This window comes from Nipponia nippon, unplaced genomic scaffold (assembly GCF_047370975.1).
Source record: "Nipponia nippon isolate SJK-2023a ecotype South Korea unplaced genomic scaffold, ASM4737097v1 scaffold_7, whole genome shotgun sequence".
In the NCBI taxonomy this organism is placed as follows: Eukaryota; Metazoa; Chordata; class Aves; order Pelecaniformes; family Threskiornithidae; genus Nipponia; species Nipponia nippon.
The window spans coordinates 53,215,783-53,234,523 of NW_028262391.1; the positions used below are offsets into that span (position 1 = coordinate 53,215,783).

General features: G+C 61.4%; 1 protein-coding gene across 7 annotated transcripts in view; it reads left to right on the top strand.

Annotated features, from left to right (window-relative positions):
* WWP2 (WW domain containing E3 ubiquitin protein ligase 2) overlaps positions 1 to 18,741 on the top strand; it is a 45,775-nt gene that overhangs the window by 23,928 nt on the left and 3,106 nt on the right. For 4 of the 7 annotated variants that reach the window (XM_087738658.1, XM_087738660.1, XM_087738659.1 and 1 more), the window contains 15 exons: positions 3,928 to 4,017; positions 5,851 to 6,025; positions 9,269 to 9,323; positions 11,352 to 11,433; positions 12,092 to 12,220; positions 12,520 to 12,598; positions 12,754 to 12,825; positions 12,917 to 13,005; positions 14,262 to 14,421; positions 15,471 to 15,604; positions 15,733 to 15,873; positions 16,453 to 16,573; positions 16,932 to 17,036; positions 17,650 to 17,746; positions 18,602 to 18,674. In XM_087738658.1, the coding sequence (XP_087594784.1) occupies positions 3,928 to 4,017; positions 5,851 to 6,025; positions 9,269 to 9,323; positions 11,352 to 11,433; positions 12,092 to 12,220; positions 12,520 to 12,598; positions 12,754 to 12,825; positions 12,917 to 13,005; positions 14,262 to 14,421; positions 15,471 to 15,604; positions 15,733 to 15,873; positions 16,453 to 16,573; positions 16,932 to 17,036; positions 17,650 to 17,746; positions 18,602 to 18,674 (1,602 nt within the window). Of the gene's footprint in view, positions 1 to 3,927; positions 4,018 to 5,850; positions 6,026 to 9,268; positions 9,324 to 10,695; positions 11,149 to 11,351; positions 11,434 to 12,091; positions 12,221 to 12,519; positions 12,599 to 12,753; positions 12,826 to 12,916; positions 13,006 to 14,261; positions 14,422 to 15,470; positions 15,605 to 15,732; positions 15,874 to 16,452; positions 16,574 to 16,931; positions 17,037 to 17,649; positions 17,747 to 18,601; positions 18,675 to 18,741 lie in introns of those variants that run through there. The other 3 variants (XM_087738665.1, XM_087738663.1, XM_087738664.1) reach the window with 3 other exon arrangements.

The following is an 18,741-nucleotide window of genomic DNA, read 5'->3' on the forward strand; positions in this document are numbered from 1 at the left end:
CTCAGATAGCTGTCTCTGAACATCTGCACCAGATGTGGCAGGCACAAAGGCATCTCTCACACAACCGGGAGTCTGTTCTAGGGGCTGGAGGGTGCTGGAAGGTGTTCTGAATAATTCCAGCCCCGACAGTGCCTAGAACCTCCTTCCCATCCTCCTGCCTTGGCCAGAGCATGTTTCCTTGTGAAGCCGGGGAGCGTGTGTGGCACAGGAGCGGCTGGGCACAGCTCTCAAGGCCTTCGGCGTGGGGTCCTGGTTCCCACCTAGGGGTTTTTGAGCGGACCGATAGCGAAAGGGGGGAGGGCACGAGAGCTGCTGGCTCCTGCATCTGGTTCCTATCAGTGATGATCCCGCACGGGGGACAGACGGTCGTTAGCGCGGCGTGTATACTCAGCGCCGTCTCGCCCGTACAAAGAGGTACATTATGCTGCCTGGCAGAAGGCATGGGGCTGTGGTTTCTTACATAAGGAGGGTGTTTTGTTTGGACTGCAGGGTTGCCTCAGCACTGCCACTTCACACCGTCCGTGGCTCCCTGTATCCACTGCTGTTGCAAGCCTTGCAGGCGGTCAGAGGGGAGCTGGCGGGGGCCAACACGTCGCACGCTTCATGCTTGCAGCAGCGGTGCACGTGGGTGAGAGCTCCCACCATCTAGCGCTTGCTAAACCTCTGGTCTTCCTTGCTGGTGGTGATGTGGCAGCAGGCGCGGGGGAGGAACACCAGCTGGATGTGGGCTCCCCAGAGGAAGAGTCCGTCGTGTGTCTCCCTGAGATGGGATGCAGGGAAGCTCGAAAAGGCTGAAGCCTGTGAAGAGCTGGGCACGGTGGTCTGAGCAAGGATGGGTTGCCCCCAGTGCCCCTGTTTCTGAGGTCATTGCTGTGTGTCAGCAATAGAGTTCATCACAGCTTGCTGTTTAACGGTGGTGATTCACTGTTGGTAGGGCAAGGCAGCCCTCAGCAAATCTACATTTCAGATCACAAGGGAGCTGCTGACCTGAGGAGCACGTGAACTTGTCACCTGTTTGTACAGGGTGTGAGATGGGGACAGTGGACATAAATCAGCTGCCACCAGCAGCTCTCCCCCATCCTGTGTGGCTCTGCAGTCGCGAGGGCACCCAGAGGAGCATCTGAGGGATCCAGAAACCCTCTGCCCTCGAGGAGTCCTCATTGTGGGATTTCTGGTCTCCACAGCCACAGAAATGGTACCTGGGGGCTCGAGAGCCTCTTCTCATAAAGGACTTCCAAGTCCTCAGAGCCATATTGGTCAGAGAACCTGTTGTTAATGAGTCTGGAGGACCTGTCCCCTCCAGTAACGAATGCTGGCACCACTGGTTCTGTGTGCACAAGGCCAAGGTCCTGTTCATCTCTGAAGCACCGCATGTCAGCGCGGACAGAACGGGTGGGACATCTGGCTGGGGTGAGCGGTGCTCTGGTCTCTAGATCCGCCCAGAGGGGGCTGTTATGTACAGCTGCCCTCAGAAGATGATGCTTAAAAGGGTTTTCACAGGATGCCGACTCCTGCAAAGTCTCATGAGCGGAGTTGTACCTTGGAGTTTTGTTTGTGAATAGCGTTCCTCCACCTGAGCCCTGCGCCGGATCCGTATCTGGTTGCTGGTGGCGATCTGAAGTGCCTGCAATGGGCAGCTCTCCAGCCAGCGGCACTTCCACAGCCCTGCCTTCGCCCTGAAGATGCCCAGGGACCTTTTGCCATCCATCTCATGGAGTGGACATGCTTGTGTCTTCAAGAAATTCCAGCTATGCTGATTTTCCCTTAAGAGATTTCAATCTTTTAGCTGTCCTGGTGCTTTTATGCTCGTGAAGCACCGAGTTCATCGCGAGTGAACAGGAAACACCGGGCGTTTCCCCTCTGACGACGCCCAGCGCTGCCCAGGAAAAGGGCTGACCGCCGGGCGGAGAGGCGAGGCCTCCCTGATCCCAGAGCAGCACCGGGCAGTGCCGGCTCTGCTCTCATGTGGTCGCTGCTGTGGGTGGCGTTGCGCTTGGCTATCCCTCGCTGTCAAAGGTGTACAGGCATGGTAGGTCCTGCTTTGGGCTCTTTCCATCAGAGATAACCACTGGTGTCCCTAGATCTGTTCTAGGGACGAGAAAGATCCAGCGCTGCGGACTGGTAGCTTACTTCTGCAGGTGTCACCGGTCTCTGCATATATGCATTGAGTTGACAGGGCTTTTCAGAAGCCCGTAGGAGCGAAGGCAACGGCTCTGATTTGAGTTTAGACAATCTCTCTGCTAATCCTCAGCCTGGCATTCACGCTCCCCTCCTGCTTTCGGGGAACTGACTCTTATCTCAGAGGGCAAGATTGCCTTCTGCCCAGGGCAGAGGTTTTTCAGGGTGCCCACGTGGCTGCTGGACCGCTGGGGTCCCCAGCTGATGGCACGCGGCCAGGGCTCGGAAACGTGGCTGAAGCTCTCCCCGTTTCTGCCTTCCCACCTCTTTCGAGAGCGGTCTCGAGGCTGTGATGCACGCGACCTGTGGTCGCAGCACATCTGTGGTTGTGGCCGAGGTCACCGTTTGGTGGCTTCATCATCCCCCGGGGAGGTTTGAGGATGAGCAGGGGCGGTGTGAGCCCGGGCGATGGGGCATTGGCACTCGGTGCGTCTCCTCCTTGAGGGCTTCTTGCTTTCTGCAAGCCCAGATTTGTTCCCTTGCTGTCACAACAGAAGCTGGTATATTAATTTCCTAGGGCTTTTTGTGGTGACTAATTGAGACTGAAGATTGAATCGGGAGGGAGACCTGTGGGAGCAGAAGTGTGACAGGAGAACACTTCACCTGTCAGCAGCTGCTGGCTCGCCTCTCTCTGTTGCAGAATAAAAGCTGACAGGAAAGCACGGTGCTCCTCAGAGCTTCTACCTTTGCCAGGGCATAAACTTTCATGAATGAATTAAGGCAAAGAATGCTTTTCAGTGTAGCCGTGTAAAGCCAGGCCTCCCTGTCGCACCGGCTCCCCTTAGGGACCACCTCCGAAGCGAGTGCCTTGTGGCCGCGCCATGTTTGCAGGCGGTGTCTGTCAGCAGCGAGCAGGAGGCTGCCAAGGAAAAAATTCAGCCCCAGCCCAAACTCAAAGGCTCCCCTTTAAAGATGTATTAAGAGAAACTAAACAAAAACTACATCAAAAACTCACAGGACATAAAACTGACCCTGTGTGAAATCTTATGCTGACCCTCCTACTTTCTGGAGGAAATTAGGAATTTATGCTCCAAATTATGCCTGTTTTCAGAAAGCAGACTGCTGCAGCATGTCTCTGATTGTCTTGATCTAGCAAGCCAAGCAACTGCCGTGTAGACCTGCTGTCATTCTTTATTTTAAATAAAGGTTGGCGCGCTGTAGCTAAGCAATGCGAGGAGGTAGGCTTGCTAATCCACCAGATGCAGCTCTCTGGACATTCTTGGTAATTAGGTGATTATTAATTATGCACAGCTCACTGATCTGTGGGGGAGGCTTGGCTGCACAGCTACGGTCCAAGTCTGTGGGCCCACATGCAAACAGTTTTCCTAGGGAGGCTGTTCGGGCGTGATTTAAAGTAGACGAAGGTGCCTGCAAAGTCTCTTGGTCCTACGCGTAGCAAGGCTCCGGCTCTCGCTGCCCTCCAGGCGCGGGGGCTGAGGCTGCTGGATCCACGATGCTCCTTCCAGCTGAACCCCTTCGCTTCACCTCTGTGTTTGAGGAGAGGACAGGCGCCGTCTCATCTGCCTCGGGCTTCCTCCACGTCCTCTCCTGAGGGGGGCCGCTCGCCCCGGCCGGCCCCGGCGTGGCGTGCGGTGCGGCAGGCGCCCGGCGAGCCCGGCAGCGGGAGGCACGCCGCTCTGGCTGGCATCGCGGAGGGCAGTTTGTTTTGGTAGCTCCGCCTCAGCCAGGCTTCGGTCTCTGTGCTAGCAAGTATCAACTCTCTCATGATTTTTTTTTTTTTTCTTGCAGGTGGGAACAGCGAGAGCTGCCTAATGGTAGAGTCTACTATGTAGACCATAACAACAAGACCACCACGTGGGAGAGACCCCTTCCTCCAGGGTAAGGGGCTCTGGGGGCAGCTGGCATCTCACGTACTGAACTAACTTGTTGTATCAGATGCATGGGAGTCTGCGCAAAAGGGGAGAAGTGGATTGGTAGCCACTTCTCTCATTCCTAAAAAGAAATGGGGTGAGATGACCAAGGGTTCGCTGGCCTGGAAGCACACCCTGTATCCTCAGGAAGGTCTTTCCAGCATGTGTAAAAAGGAAAAAGTTTTCCAATCATCTCTTGCGTTTTGACCTCCGTTAGAGGATTTTTTTTTTTTAAACAGTCCATGGAAATCACTGAACTCTCGAGCAGAGCGCAACCCCTTGAGAGCAGAGCGGAGGGGTGGGCCTTTGGGACGGGGTGCCAGCAAAGTCCTCCCAAAGACCAGGAGAAGGGAGGGGGTGGGCCTCACATCACCTGGAAAAACAGATGCTTCTAGATGAGGACTGAGCTCCTGGTGAGGGGAAACAGGCCCGCTCCATGTGCCTCAAACCTGGAGCTGGACCCTGGACTCTCTCAGAGGGGCCTCTTATGTTCTCAGCCACGTTGGGGTCTGCTTGTGCTTGAGAAGATGCTGCTGCTCAGCTCCATGGGACCTGCAGGGAGCACTCCACAAAACTCATGTCCAGGAGGGCCGTGCTTTCATTTGCAGGAGTAAACAGTCCTCAGGAGATAAAGGCTGTACACAGCCCTGGGGCCCACCTGCTTTCCAGAAGCTTGTGGAATTCTCACCTCTTTGAGCTCCTAAAAGCAGAGAAGTCAGTACAGCCAAACTGTTGTTCTCTAGACTGAGTTTGTTGAAGGCTGGAACGACTGAAGCGTGCTTTAACCGCCAGCGTGATGCGTGCAAGTGAAATACAAACCCATCCTGTTTTCCTCCACGGGAGCCTCCAGGTTCCTGTGGGCACACACTGCCTCCAGTTAAGCTGTGATCTCTGCAGCTGCTTTCTGATCCTACAACAGCTTGAAATATGTCCGGTGTTACAAGAGGGAGGCTGTCACCTGGCAAGGTAGCTTTGGAGTACCCCGGGCGTGCTCCTTCCCTCCTGTGCAGGTCTCCAGCCCAGCGCCTTGCCTCTGTCGAAGGTCAGCCGTCTTGGAGGAATGCTTACGGCATCCCGATGCGAACTCTGCTAGTGCCTAGGCATCCCACCGCGGCATCGTGTGCCCTTGCAGGGAGGTGCTTTGAGTCTTGCTAGTCTTTTGTATTTCCTTCTGGTGGATCTTTGTCCAAAAGAGCCCCTTCAGCTGTGAAACTGGTGGTTACACTGGAGCTGAGAATGGAGCCCTCGTGTTAAAGGGTATATCAGTCTTGTGAGAGGAGCCAGAGAGCAAGTCCCTGAAGTCAGCCTGTAGTGTCAGAGTGAAATGAAAAATCACGGCATTCATAGCTGGACCCTTGGGCCCTGGCAGCTCTTGGCCATTTCTCCCTTGGAGGACTATGAGCTGCTTTTCTCACCTGTGTTTCTGAGGCAGAACTCGACCACAAACCCTCTGCTGAGCCGCTGCATGGGGAGGATGAGGGGAGCGTGGCAGCCGGGGAAGCAGCTCACAACCGGTGCTCCTCTCAGTCACCCTTTCAGCACGTTGGATATTCTCAAGCTGCTGCTGCACGTCCAGACCCCGTAGGCAGCCCTCGGGTGAGGGCAACGGGAGGGGATGTTCCTCGGCGTGGGACCGTGGTGTGTGCCTTCTGCTGTGCCTCCCGACCTCTCCAGGGTTTCTTTCTGCTGCCTTCACACCAGCCTTAGTATTGAGCTGCCGCACAGCAGCTGGAGGTCCTGCCAGCAGGACCCGCCAAGCTGCCTGAGGACAGATGGTGACATCTTCCTCTGGTGTTTCCAGGTGGGAGAAGCGCGTGGATCCTCGAGGCAGGTATTACTACGTGGACCACAACACCCGGACCACCACGTGGCAGCGCCCCACGGCCGAGTATGTCAGGAACTATGAGCAGTGGCAGTCCCAGCGAAACCAGCTCCAAGGAGCCATGCAGCAGTTCAGCCAAAGATTCCTGTACCAGGTGAGAGCTGGGGGCTGCAGTGGGGGAGGTCTCGCCTGGCTTTCCCACCGGTCTCATCTGGGCTGGCCTGGGAGACCCTGAGTGTGGGGAGGTGCTCGCTGCAGGCAGAGAACCCCATGGGAGTAACTTTTTGTAAAACATGGCCCTGAAGGGTGGTGGGAGGTGTCCTCAGCAGCCTGTCCCCGGAGTCAGTGCTAGCGTGGCTATAGGCACATGCTTTCTCCCATGGCTCCTGTCAGCCAAGCCTTGCCGCTTGCCTGCGGGGCTTGCTGCATGCTGTTGGAGCTGGGCATATGCTGAAGAAGCTGTGGGAGCCTGGTCTGTAGCAGGAGGGGAGGCTCTTGGGGCTGAGCTCGTCCTTCCCCAAGTCTCCATTGGACTGAGGACAGCGAGTTGGGTCCTGGGTGGCAGCAGGAGTCAGCAGCAGTAGCTGCAGGCTCAGGGTACAAGTGCTGGCACAGTGAGGGCTGCAAGAGCCAGGGGACCAGAGAGTGCAGGGAATGAGCCCTGCTGGGCTCCGCGAGCTTCCTCCTGGTTTCTCTGCTTCTTCCCCTCGTTCCTGGTTTGGGCTGAGTAGCTGCATTTCCTTGCTCAGGGAATGATCTCTCAACAGGCCCACAGAGCAATAGCTCCTGGGCAGAGAGCACTCTTATCCTGGTCTTGCCTTTGCTGCTGGAGCCAGGACCTGGCTTTCAGCAGTGGCGGGCACCCTCTGATAACCAGGACCGTGCTGGTGGCCGTTGTGCTGCAGGGTGAGCAGTGCTTGGGAAAGAGCCAGGCTGGAGTGTTTCCACCTCCCGGAGCAGCGATGTCCCAGTGCTCTCCACCGTCAGCCAGCCACGTGCCTCGCAGAGGCTGTGCCGTGGTGTAAAACACAGCTCTTGCCAGAAGGCAGAGAGGTCTGGTGGGCAGGTGTGGAGTGAAGGTGGGCAGAGCAGGGTGACCAACCTCCCATCCATGTTTACCTCCTCTCGGAGAAAGCCAGGAGGCTGACGTGTCCCAGCAGCGCTGCTAGAGCTGGTGAAAGCTCTGTGCTCCAGCGAGGAGCTCGGATGCTCTGTGGGAGGGAGGTGCAGAGTCCGTCCTCCAGTGCCACTCTGCATGAGACACAACCAGGGCTGCTCCCGGGGCTGTGGGAAGCTGCTCTGCCCCTTTCCTCCTCCTGCCCATCTCTCCCCGGACAGCTTGCCAGCCCTTCCGAGCCTTGCGGCAGTAGCTGGACCATTGTGGCTCTGCTGCCCTCCGCCTGCCTGCACTCCTTGGCACGCTGCTCGCAGGACCGATGCGGAGGGGTGCGCGGGAGGGGGCTTCCACCGAGGCTGAATGGGGCTCTGGGCCTGTTGCTCACTCGTGTCTCTGCCAGCGCCAGCCTTGGAGCTGCTCCAGCGCTGCACGACTCGCCCTGCCCGGGCTCCGTGGAGCCCAGAGGGAGGGACTCGCGCTCCAAATTTAGCCTGATGAAACGATTGTACTTTTTGTTTCAAGCTCTCTGCTGCCAGCGGTGATGGCTCCCGCTCTCCCTCCTTCCCTACAGGGGCTTTCTGCTTTGCCTTGCCCTCCCGTGTCCAGCATCCACCTGCCCTCCTTGCCGGAAGAGGAAGGTGGGGAGGTGATGAGCAGCACTGGGCGATGCAGAGCCCTCTCCGCACAGCCCCTGGGGGAAGCAGCAGCTCGGGGAGCTGGGGTGCAGCCAGGGACCACTCTGCCAGCAGGCTCCCCAGTGCCGCAGGGCTCCCTGGTGCCGCAGGGCTCCCCGGGCTGTGCCTGCACGCAGCATCCCTTGCGCTGCAGGGTCTTGCCGGCCCAAGGGGCCAGGTTGTTCCCAGGGGCTGTGGAGAGCTGCAGGAGGGCTGGCTCCCCGGAGCTCTGCCCCGAGCTCTTGCGTCTCTGCCCTGTTAGTTTTAATTAGGTATTTTTAGGTCATGGTGAGGCGATACCTCTGGACGTGACTCGGCTGTGTGGCTGGCCAGCCTGTCTGGGCAGGGAGGGAGCACAGACTGCCCCAAGTCTGAGGCACGCCGTGCCGGGCTGGCTGCTGCCGGGGCAGTGCCTCCTGCACCCAGTCCTGGCACATGGGGTCGGGTACAAGAGATGAAGCTTGGAAAGGCATAGTCTGTGCCAGCCCCATCCCTGACACGGCCCAGGACATCCCCGGGGTGCTGGGCTGCCATGGGGCACCTTGAGTGCTGGCACCTGTCTCAGAGTGGGGGGCTCTGGCACCCCAAATAGCAGCCATGCCTGGGCCTGGGGCTGCCTCCTGTTCCCAGCCAGGAGGGACGGGCCTGGCTGCGCTGGCATTCGTGAGCCCCGGCTGACTCCGATCCCCAGCCCAGCGCGGAGGGCTGGGACGCCGGCCCCTCTCCAGCGGCTGGGTTTCAGGAGGTGCAATGAAAATGCCTTTTCGGTAACAATGCGCTTCTTATTTAACCATTAAAAGCACTCGCAGGCCTCCTTCTCCCCTGAACCCCCGACTGCTGGGGCTGCGCCTCCATCCCCAGGGACCTCCAGCGGAGCTGGAGATGGGGGGCTCACGCAGGCAGGGGCGGCGGGGCAGCGCACCAGCCTGCTCCCCCCGTCCCGGGGCATCCCCCGGTTCAGGCTGGGTGACGGCCGCCAGCTCTGCCCGCCCCAGGGAAGAAGAAAGGTGCTTTGTGCGGTGGCCCCCAATCTGCTGGGGGGGCGGCGGGGCGCGGAGCCGCCCGTCTGCATGGGATGAATGCGGCCTCAGTGCGAGCGCATCCCGCACCCCGCGCCCTGCCCGGGGAGGAGGGGGCCGCTGGCCCGCCAGGAAGCGCTGGGCGTGGACAGGGCTTGTGGGAATGATTTCATTGGAAAGGCCTGCGATATTTTTTCCCCTCTTGTGTGTGGTTCTTGGAGGAGGCTGGAGGTGTATCTGGTGGGGACAGCCGGCGGTAGCCGAGCAGCCGCGCACATCTGGACCCTGCCGCGCTGTCCTGCTCCCCTCTGTGCGGCACGGCCCCTGCCCTGCCGCCCCCTTGGCTGCCCCAGCCTCTGTTTAGTTTGTGCTTTTTTTTCTTCTTTTTTTTTTTTTTTAACCCCCCCTTCAGTGTGCAAGGTTGTTTTTTTTGGGTTTTTTTTTTTTTTTTTAGTTGTCTGGGAGCTGTGGGCCAAGGGGAGGCGAGTGGGAGCGGGGGCTGCACGGCTCACCTCCACACTCCGCTCTTCCCAGGCGTCCCTGTCCTGGTTTTTATTTTGTGTTTTTGCCCTCTCTGTTGTCTCTAGTCGTCCGGCACCCCGTCCGACAATGACCCTCTCGGTCCCCTTCCTCCCGGCTGGGGTAAGTACTGAGCCGCCTCACCTGCCCGCCGCCGCGCTCGCCGGACAGCCCGCGGGGGACGTTCCTCCGTCATCTGGAGCAGGACCCTGCCTGCCCCGCGGGGAGGACAGTGCTGTCAGCAGCTCCTTCGCTCCCGTCCCTGGTGTTAATGGGAGCGGTGGCTGGGGAGCCAGCGTTCCCCATGCTCTGCTGCATGTGGGGCTGAGTCTGCCTGTGATTAGCGCAATCTCTGATTTGAAATCCAGCTTTTTTTCCTTTTTTCCCCTTTTCCTGGAGGAGTTCCCAGTCTCTCTCTGCTACTGAATGCAGAAGTGCTTGTGGTTGTTCTTTTGGACAGGGGGAGAGGTTGGGGATCCAACTCCTCGCTTGTCCCCATGGGATCCATCCTGCTCCCCTGTCTGCCTCCCGGGATGCTCTGCCCTGGTCCGCAGCGGGGCTGGGAGCTGGCAGGAGCAGGGCTGGCTGTCCCCTCCCTGTGGCCCAAGCATCAGGTGCCGGGGTGTTTTGAAAGGTCCCTGTGCCATCCCCAGGGCAGAGAGATCCCCCCTCCATGGCAAGAGCATCCCTGGAGAGGGCAGGCTGGGATGCTCCTGTGTGCAGAGGGGCTGTGCTGTGCCAGGGAGGGCAGGAGAGGGGTTAAAACTGCGGGGAGCTTGGAGCAGGGCAGAGGGGGCCCAGTCTGCTAAGAGGGTCTCCAAGGGCAGGGTCTTGATGGGGATGGTGCTGGAGCCTTTGCTGCCACGCTGGGTGGCCCGCCTCCTGCATCAGCGAGGTGAGCCCTGGCCAGGGAGGAGAGGGGCCCCGTCCCCAGCGTCAGCTAGGCAGACTGGGGGAGGCACAGCTCTGCGTGGGGCCGAGCACCCTGGGGTGGGGGTCCCTGGGGTGGATGGCATCCCCTGGGTGGATGCAGTCCTGGTCATGGTACGTGGGGTCTGCCGGAGCCGTGGCCTGGGGGCTGCTTCCAGCAGTCCGGGAGTGAGAGGCAGTGAGGGGGGCGGCAGTGGCCGGGAGGTGACAGGGGAGCGTGCGTGCAGGGCGTCCCTGCCGGCATGGAGCAGGGCCGTGCGTGCAGGGTGTGACGCAGGCACGTGGAGGGAGGAGGTGTGTTGCGTGTGGGGCACACGTGTTGGTGGGGAGGCAGCGAGCGTGCGTGGGCGTGCGCGGCGGGGTGGCTGGCAAGACGCAGAGCAGCGTCGGCAGGCGGGACAAGAGGTGTTGCGTGGGGTGGGTGCAGGTGCCTGGGGGCTGGTGAGGTGGGGAGCAGGTGCGGGATCACCACCGGGCCAGGGTGCCTGGTGCCCAGCCACAGCTGGGAGGCACTCGCCCTTTCTCAGTGTGCAAATAGTGTCGGGAAGGGGGTGCCTGGGGAAGCGTGTGGCACACGCAGGGTGCTGGGCGGCTGGGGCGCGTGTGCACGGAGGCTCCTGTGCAACAAGGGCGTGAGGCTGCGGGCACAGCGCGGGGCCGAGCAGCGGTGCTGGTGTGAGTGGCGTGCTTGTTTTATGCCTGTGCGCAACAGAGGGAGGTGTGGGTGTGCATGCGTGTGCGGTGCGCGCCGGGAGCACGAGGTGTGCACCAGCAGCAGAGCCATGCAGGGAGTTCGGACGTGTTTGAGAAAGCACCTGCAGATCCGTCTGGAGGGATGCTGCGCCTGCGGAGCGCCGCGTGTCCGAGGAGGGTGCGTGTGCCGCCTGCCCAGCGAGGCACGTGGCCGAGCACGCCTCTTGTGCCAGCCTGGCAGCGCGCTGGCGGGGCTGGCCTCTGCTGCGGCACCTCCCCGCACGCTGGCCTTGGGGACACTGGAGAAAGCCGGCCTTCCCTGGAGGTGCGGCAGCTTGTGCACGTAGCAGAAATGTAGGGGTTTTATCCTGCCTTTTCCAAATGAGCCGGGGCAGTGCTGGCCGGGAGGTGGGACGGGGGGAGCTGACAAACTTCTCGGGAGCTGGGGAGGGGAGGGCTGTTCCCGGGACTGTGGGTCGGCGCTGGCCAGGGCACTCCAGCTGACGCTCCCTCTCCCTTTTCTCTTAGAGAAGAGACAGGACAATGGGCGAGTGTATTACGTGAACCACAACACGCGGACCACCCAGTGGGAAGACCCTCGCACGCAGGGGTAGGCAGCCTGCGGGGTGAGCAGGGAGGATGCTTGCGGTTTCGGAAGGTCCATGCGATGGGCTACTGAGCGCTGAGAGCTGGCCGTGCCGGGGGACCGGGCGGGCTGCAGCGCTGCAGGGCCAAAAGCACTGAGAACTGCAGGCAGTGAGCAGGCAGCGCTGGAGCCTAGGAGGGTTGGACACTGCAACCCTTGGCATTGTGGGGCAGCTCTCCTGCTCGCGGGAGCTGAGGGTAGAGGTGAGCAAGTGATGGAGAAGACTGCAGGGCTTTCTGGGCAGAAAGATGTGCTTTCTTCTTGCCCTGTTGCCTTCCTGCAGGGCTCGGCTTGGGCTCTGAGAGCTCTGGGTTGCAGTTTTCCAGAGACTTGCCCCGGCTGAGGACCTGGCCCAGGTCTCCACTGAGGCCACCTCTCCCGCAGACGGAGAATGAAGCTGTAGCTGTGGCCAGTCCTGGCCGTGGCCAAGTGCAGCCCAGGGCAGGGCTCCTGTCTCGGGGTGCAGGCAGGCGCTCGCCAATCCCATACCATGAATCCTTCCTTTTGTCTGGCATGGAGCTGCAAATTGAGGGTGGTCCCCAAGGGCAGCAATTTGGAGGGCCGCAGTTCAGGGCGGGAGATGCCCGAGGTGCCTGCCTGGTGACCCCTTCCTTGTCGGCAGGATGATCCAGGAGCCGCCGCTGCCGCCCGGCTGGGAGATGAAGTACACGAACGAGGGCGTGCGCTACTTCGTGGACCACAACACTCGCACCACCACCTTCAAGGACCCGCGCCCTGGATTCGAGTCTGGGTAAGCGCTTTTGGGCCGGGCCCCTTGCCCGGCAGCCGGGCTGCGCACTGGGAGCTGGGACTCGAGCTGCCTGTTCGCAGTTCGTGCCTTCCCGTGGTTGTGACACGGAGGGGGGAAGTGGGTCAGTTTTGTTGCGAAGACACTGAGCAGTGGGTTTAGGGCCTCACATGTGGCTCTGACGGAGGTGAGCTGCGCCCGAGATCTTCCTCCCGCCTGGCAGGCGATGAGGCTGCTGGGGCTGGGCACCTCGTGCCAGGGCAGGCGGGGCTGCTGAACCTAGGCCCATGATGCTTTTGCAGGAGCAAGCAGGGTGGCTCCCCAGGGGCGTATGACCGGAGCTTTCGCTGGAAGTACCACCAGTTCCGCTTCCTCTGCCACGTGAGTAGAGCGGCCGGAGGGCCCCAGCAGCTCGGGGGGTGCTGAGCCGCAGGGCTGGATGGGTGCGTGGACAACCTGACCCTGTGGGCAGGCATGAGCGAGGAGAGCCGCCGTGCCAGCCTGTGCAAAGCCTCGTGTCTCTGCCTTGCTCGTAGTCGAACGCGTTGCCCAGCCACGTGAAGATCAGCGTTTCCCGACAGACGCTCTTTGAGGACTCCTTCCAGCAGGTGAGGAGGTGCTGGAGCCGCAGAGCCTGGGGAGGTGTGGAGCCGGCCCTCGCAGCAGCCCGCGGTGACGCTTCCCCTTGCTTCTCCCCAGATCATGAACATGAAGCCGTACGACCTGCGGCGCCGCCTGTACATCATCATGCGAGGAGAGGAGGGCCTGGACTACGGCGGCATCGCTAGGTGAGCGCCGGCGTGCCGGACCACACGCCTGCTGCTGAGCAGTGCTGTGCCCTGCCTGTGGCGTGAGTCCCTAAAGGGCAGCACGGGCACAGGAGCCTGCCTGGCAGTGGCACTCGGGGTCCCCAGTCTTTCTGCAGCGCTTGCTTGGGCGGAGGAGCCCAGGGGTGTTCAAATGGGAAACAGTGTGAGTTTCATGAATGGTGGAACACCCTGAGAGCATCGCGCTCGCCTGTCCCTGGCACAGAGAGGGCTGGGGGACCCAGCTGGGGCTCTCCTGCTGCCCCCTGGGGCACGGGGGTGATGGGTCAAGCGGCGTCTTCTGCCCACTGCCCACCTTCGCAGCCAGCAGGCCCTGGTGTTTCCCCAGACAGTCGGGGTGTGCCAGGGCAGACGTGGCGCGACACGGTTGCTGCAGTCTCCACTGCCTGCTCCGAGGATGGTGTTAGCACAGAGCACGGGCTGTGTCTCAGCTGGAGGGGGGGCCCCGTGTCCCCATGAGCCCCTGGCGGCTCGCTTGGGGCGTCTGCCTTGGTGCTGGGCTAACGCTTGCCCCTGCCTGCCGCCGCCCTGGCATTCGTGCTGCCGTGCTGTCACCCGCTCCTCCTTTGTGGTGCCGCTGCCCCCGGCTCTGGTGCAGGGGCTCCTGCTCTCCGCCTCTCTCTGTGTCCTGCCAGTGGTTTTACCCTATGGTAGGTTACGTCATGCTGTTCTACCACAGGGTAGAACCACGGACGGGATGCCGGGGCTGCCTCTGCGTCCGAGGACTCCCGTCTCCCTGCGCGGCCGGGGGAGCAAAGCCAGGACGGCACCCGTCCCGCGCTGCTTTGAGCTCAGGGTGGGGCTGCCGGGGGGAGCCTGTGCGGGGAGGCTCGGGATGTGTGTGCGCAGCTGGGGCTGTGTGTGCACAACAGCGTGTGTGTGTGTACGTGTATGACAGCCTGGGTGGGACTGAGCCACGTGGTGCCTGCCGGGATCCCCGGTGCTCTGAGCGAGGCCTCCGGCAAACCGGGGTGTTTCTTGCTGGTGTCTCCAGAAGCCTTTCACAAAGCACGCGCAGCACCCCTGGGGCGGAGGACGCCCTCGCCAAGTCACACCAGGGCCCGACGCTTGCACCGGCACCCTGAGGAGACGGGCAGCTGGTTTGTGCGGGGTGTGCTGTGGAGGCGCGTGGCTGTCCCCTCCGCCAGGGCGCAGCCCCTGGGCACCCCGGCTCCTCGGACCGCTCGTCACCGTGCTCCCCCTTCCTCTTGCTCCAGGGAGTGGTTCTTCCTCCTGTCCCACGAGGTGCTCAACCCCATGTACTGCCTCTTCGAGTACGCTGGCAAGAACAACTACTGCCTGCAGATCAACCCTGCCTCCTCCATCAACCCTGACCACCTCACCTACTTCCGCTTCATCGGCCGCTTCATCGCCATGGTAAGAGCCCGGGGTGACGGGGTGAGAGGGCTCCCGAGGTGACGGGAGACAAGACTTCGTTTGTGTCCCCCAAACGGAGCAGGGGCCTTGCAGGGGACGGGGGTGGTGAGCAGGGTGAGGGGCGGCTCCCCGTGCCATGGCTGTGCTCGGCTCGGTACTGTTGCCCTCCTTAAGCCCCGTCTCGCTCAGGTGCGGGTCCGTGGGAGACGGGCCATCGAGGGGTGTTGCGAGGAAGGCTGCGGGGTGATGCATTTTAAATCTGGGGAATGGCCGTGGGGCCGGAGGGGACCTGGTTTCCCAGGGGCTCTGTGGCGGGGATGGCTCCAGGTCTTTGGCTGCCACCCCAGGTGCTGTCGGGTCTGCAGCTCCGGGGACTATTTTTAGCCCAAGCAGTGTGAGATTTTCCAGCTGTCCAAGCCCCAGAACGGCTCCTCCCGTTCGTCTCGCATTCCCCAAGGCCAACGTGCTGCAGGTTGCCCAGCCCTGGGCTGGCAGGGGGGCTGCAGGGGCTCTGTGAGCTTGGGGAAGGGTCCCTGGCCCGTGGCCCAGTGAGGTGTGTGCGGGAGGCGGCGGCTCGGGTCCCCGCTCTGTCCTGCCCTGCCCTGCCCTGCGCGTTGCAGGATACCAATAAAACCCCAGACTATTACTCACCGCTGGGCCGTTCTAGACAAGCGTCTGCATTATTTTTGGCTGCCTTTGCCTTGGGGCTCCTGGAAGCCAGGGATTCAGGGAAGCCGCAGCACAGCTCTGTTTAAACAAGTGCTCTTAATAGAGCTGTGAGGGGAGAAGGAGACGGGGTGGAATTTGTGGTGGGGAGGGGAGAGGGGCTGCAAGCACACTCCGCACCGGGCGAGCTGCCCCCGGGCAGCGCTGTCGGGGGGAGCCCGCTCCTCCCTGCCGCATTTGCCAGCCGGGAGCAAGCACCGCAGCTCTGGGACCCCAGGAGCGATTCTGTTTCGCCCCGCGGCTGCCCCGGTGGTGGAGCACCGCCTTGCCCCGTGGGTCTGTCCTGGGGTCCCCCGTCACCCGGCGTCGCCTCCCTGTTGCAGGCTCTGTATCATGGGAAGTTCATCGATACCGGCTTCACGCTGCCCTTCTACAAGCGGATGCTGAACAAGCGGCCCACGCTGAAGGACCTGGAATCCATCGACCCCGAGTTTTACAACTCCATCGTCTGGACCAAGTGAGTGCCCCATGCTCCCTCCCGGCCCGGGGCCCGTCCTGCTGCGGGGGAGGCAGCGCTCCTCCCCATGGCCCCTCGCTGCTGCCAGGTGCCTCCGTCGGAAACCACAACCCGGTGTCCTCCCACAGGGAGAACAGCCTGGAGGAGTGCGGCCTGGAGCTGTACTTCATCCAGGACATGGAGATTCTGGGCAAGGTGACCACCCATGAGCTGAAGGAGGGCGGTGAGAGCATCCGGGTGACGGAGGAGAACAAGGAGGAGTACATCATGTGAGTGACCGTCCCAGGCCCTTGCCGGGCGCCTGCCCCTGCGGCTGCAGGGCATTCTGGGATGGGAACATGGGGCTTGGGACGTGGCTGCTTCCCTGGGCTATGTGGCCTGCGACAAGTATGGGCTGGCGCGGTCGGCCGAGCTCCGCTGCGGTCTGGCTTGCTGCTGGCTGGGCAGTTGCCAGTACTTTCAGGAAAGAGGAGAGGGGAGAGAGGGTGAGACTTCTCTCCCTGTCCCGTGGCTGCTCACCCTGCCTGTCCGCTGCTGGGCTGGCTGGGGGCTGCCAGGGCCACTCCTCCTGCTGGTGGTAGGCTCTGGCCAGGGGACGTGGTTTGCACCCCTCAGCCTCCCGAAGGCTGCTTGTCTGTGCTCAGGGCTGTCCGCTGCTCACGGGTTTGGAGGCAGAGAGAGAAACCCGCTAGTGGGAACTGAGGTGGTGATTTGCAGGAGCCCCTTTCCCCCTCCCCACGCACCCCTGGGGCTCCCCGGGGCCTCCCCGCCAGCAGCAGGGATGGTGGGGGTTCCCTGTGCCGGGCCAGCGGTGCTGGCTGCCTGCCGACTGCCGTCTGCCTTCCCAGGCTGCTGACGGACTGGAGGTTCACGCGGGGCGTGGAGGAGCAGACCAAGGCTTTCCTGGACGGCTTCAACGAGGTGGTGCCGCTGGAGTGGCTGCGGTACTTCGATGAGAAGGAGCTGGAGGTGAGCTGGTGCCCGTGCTGGGACGGGGACACGGAGGTACCGGTGCTTCCCACCCCGCCGCAGGCTGCCCTGGGAATGGCACGTGGTGACGGCAGAGCGCACAGGCTCAGCTCGCACCCTCTGCTCCTCGGCTCTGGTGACGGCGGTACCGCCGCCCCAGGTGGCTGGGTCTGTGGGGTGGCTCGTTGGGTCTGTTAGCAAGAAAACATCTCATGGGAGGCGAGGAATTCCCCCCGACACCTCTGTGGCCCAGGGCTGGAGCCTGTGCCTTGTGAAGCCCGGCCCTGGAGGAGTCCATGGTCCAAAGCGTGGGTGCAGGGCCCTGTTTCTGTGCCCCTGCTGACTGTCCTGTTCCCAGCTGATGCTGTGCGGCATGCAGGAGATCGACATGAACGACTGGCAGAAGAACACCATCTACCGGCACTACACCAAGAACAGCAAACAGATCCAGTGGTTCTGGCAGGTCAGTCCTGGCACCGGCAGCACCTCTGACCCTCTCCACAGCCCTGGGATCATCCCCTGCCTGCAGCCTGGGGCAGGCAGGGCTGGCCTGGGGCGGGCAGCCTCGCAAGCTGTCAGGAAGAACAAAATACAACCGCGAGCACGTGTTCAGCAAGGAGCATTTGGCTGTGGCTGGCAGAGGCCCCGGCACCGCCGCCGAGGACAGCAGGCAGCACTTAGTGGTCAGCACGCTTCTAGCAATAGCTGCTGCTCTTGGGCAGGGTGACAGAAGGGGATGACATGTCACAGAGCTGTGCCAGTTCGGGCAGTGCTGCTCCGTGCTGGCCAGGAGAGAAGGGGGTCAAAAATGGCTCTGAAAGAGGGCAAGGCCGGGCAGAGCTGCTCCCCACAGGCCCCGTGGGATGCGCTCGTCCCCGAGGATGCAGGACTGGAGGCGAGGGCTGGACCACGTGCCTGGCGTGCTGCGCTGCCCCGGGCTGTGTCCGAGCCCGGCTGGCCGGAGGGTGCGGGGTGTTCACGGCAGGAGCTGTGCTGCAGGACGGTGCCCCAGGCCCAGCCGGGCTGCGGGCTTGGGGTGGCAGGGATCCCACTCTCCTGCCGTGTTCTTGTCGTAGGTGGTTAAAGAGATGGACAACGAGAAGAGGATCCGGCTGTTGCAGTTTGTGACGGGGACCTGCCGCCTGCCCGTCGGGGGGTTCGCGGAGCTCATCGGTGCGTGTTCTGGGCGCTCGGCTTGGGCGGGGGTCCTGGGGAGGCGGGGGGGGCTGGCGGCTGGGACCCGGCTGGCCGTGCCTCCATCACAGACTTCAAGACAGCCCACAGCACGTAAGCAGTGAAGCAGCCGTGACGTCTGAGCATGGTGGCGTGCTGTACCCAGACAAATTCCTTAGCCGTGAACCGTGCTGCCACAGTTAACTTTGTCAGTCCAGCTCGTAATCTCCTTTTGAATGAGATCTGATTTTTGATTTAGTTTTGATTTTTCTGCGATGAAGCCCCTTTTCCAGAAAACCAATGTGGCCTTATTCTGCTCTCATCCTTTAATTTGCTACTATTTGGGGCCTGTACCAGCCTTTCCCTGACTTTCCTGGAATCAGTGTCAAGCTAACCAGCTAACTTAGCCCGCTCGTTCATTCCTGCTGGCGTATTAGCTTTTTTCCAGCCCCCTGGAATGTCTCCAGCATTCGCAATCTGTTAAAAAGCGACCTCAGTGACTCAGACTTCCTGAGCCAGGCCCTTTAAAACTCTTGGATGGGCCCGCTCCGTCCTGTGGGTCTACAGATAACCACATTTTAGCACTTGCTATTTAAGCGTCCTGCTTAGAAGCCACGCCGTTACCTCGCTATGCTGTGAATACGCTTTTCAGCTTTCTCATCTCTTGTTTTTTGTACATCCTCTCTGCAAAGGGGTCGGAACAGGCAGTGAGTGCTGCTACGGATTTATGCCCCGATGTGTCTCTAGGATCATGAGGGTGTGTGACGGTGCGATCTGCTGGCTGACGGTGTGTCGGAGGGGTTTTTTTCAGCTCCTGGTCATGTAAATGAGATTTGCTGTGCTTATAATTAACAGGCAGCAATGGGCCCCAGAAATTCTGCATCGATAAAGTTGGCAAAGAGACGTGGCTGCCTCGGAGCCATACATGGTAAGTCATTTCTCCTTGGCCCCGTTAGGAGCGCACGGGGACAACCGCTGGCAGTCTCTGCGGGGCT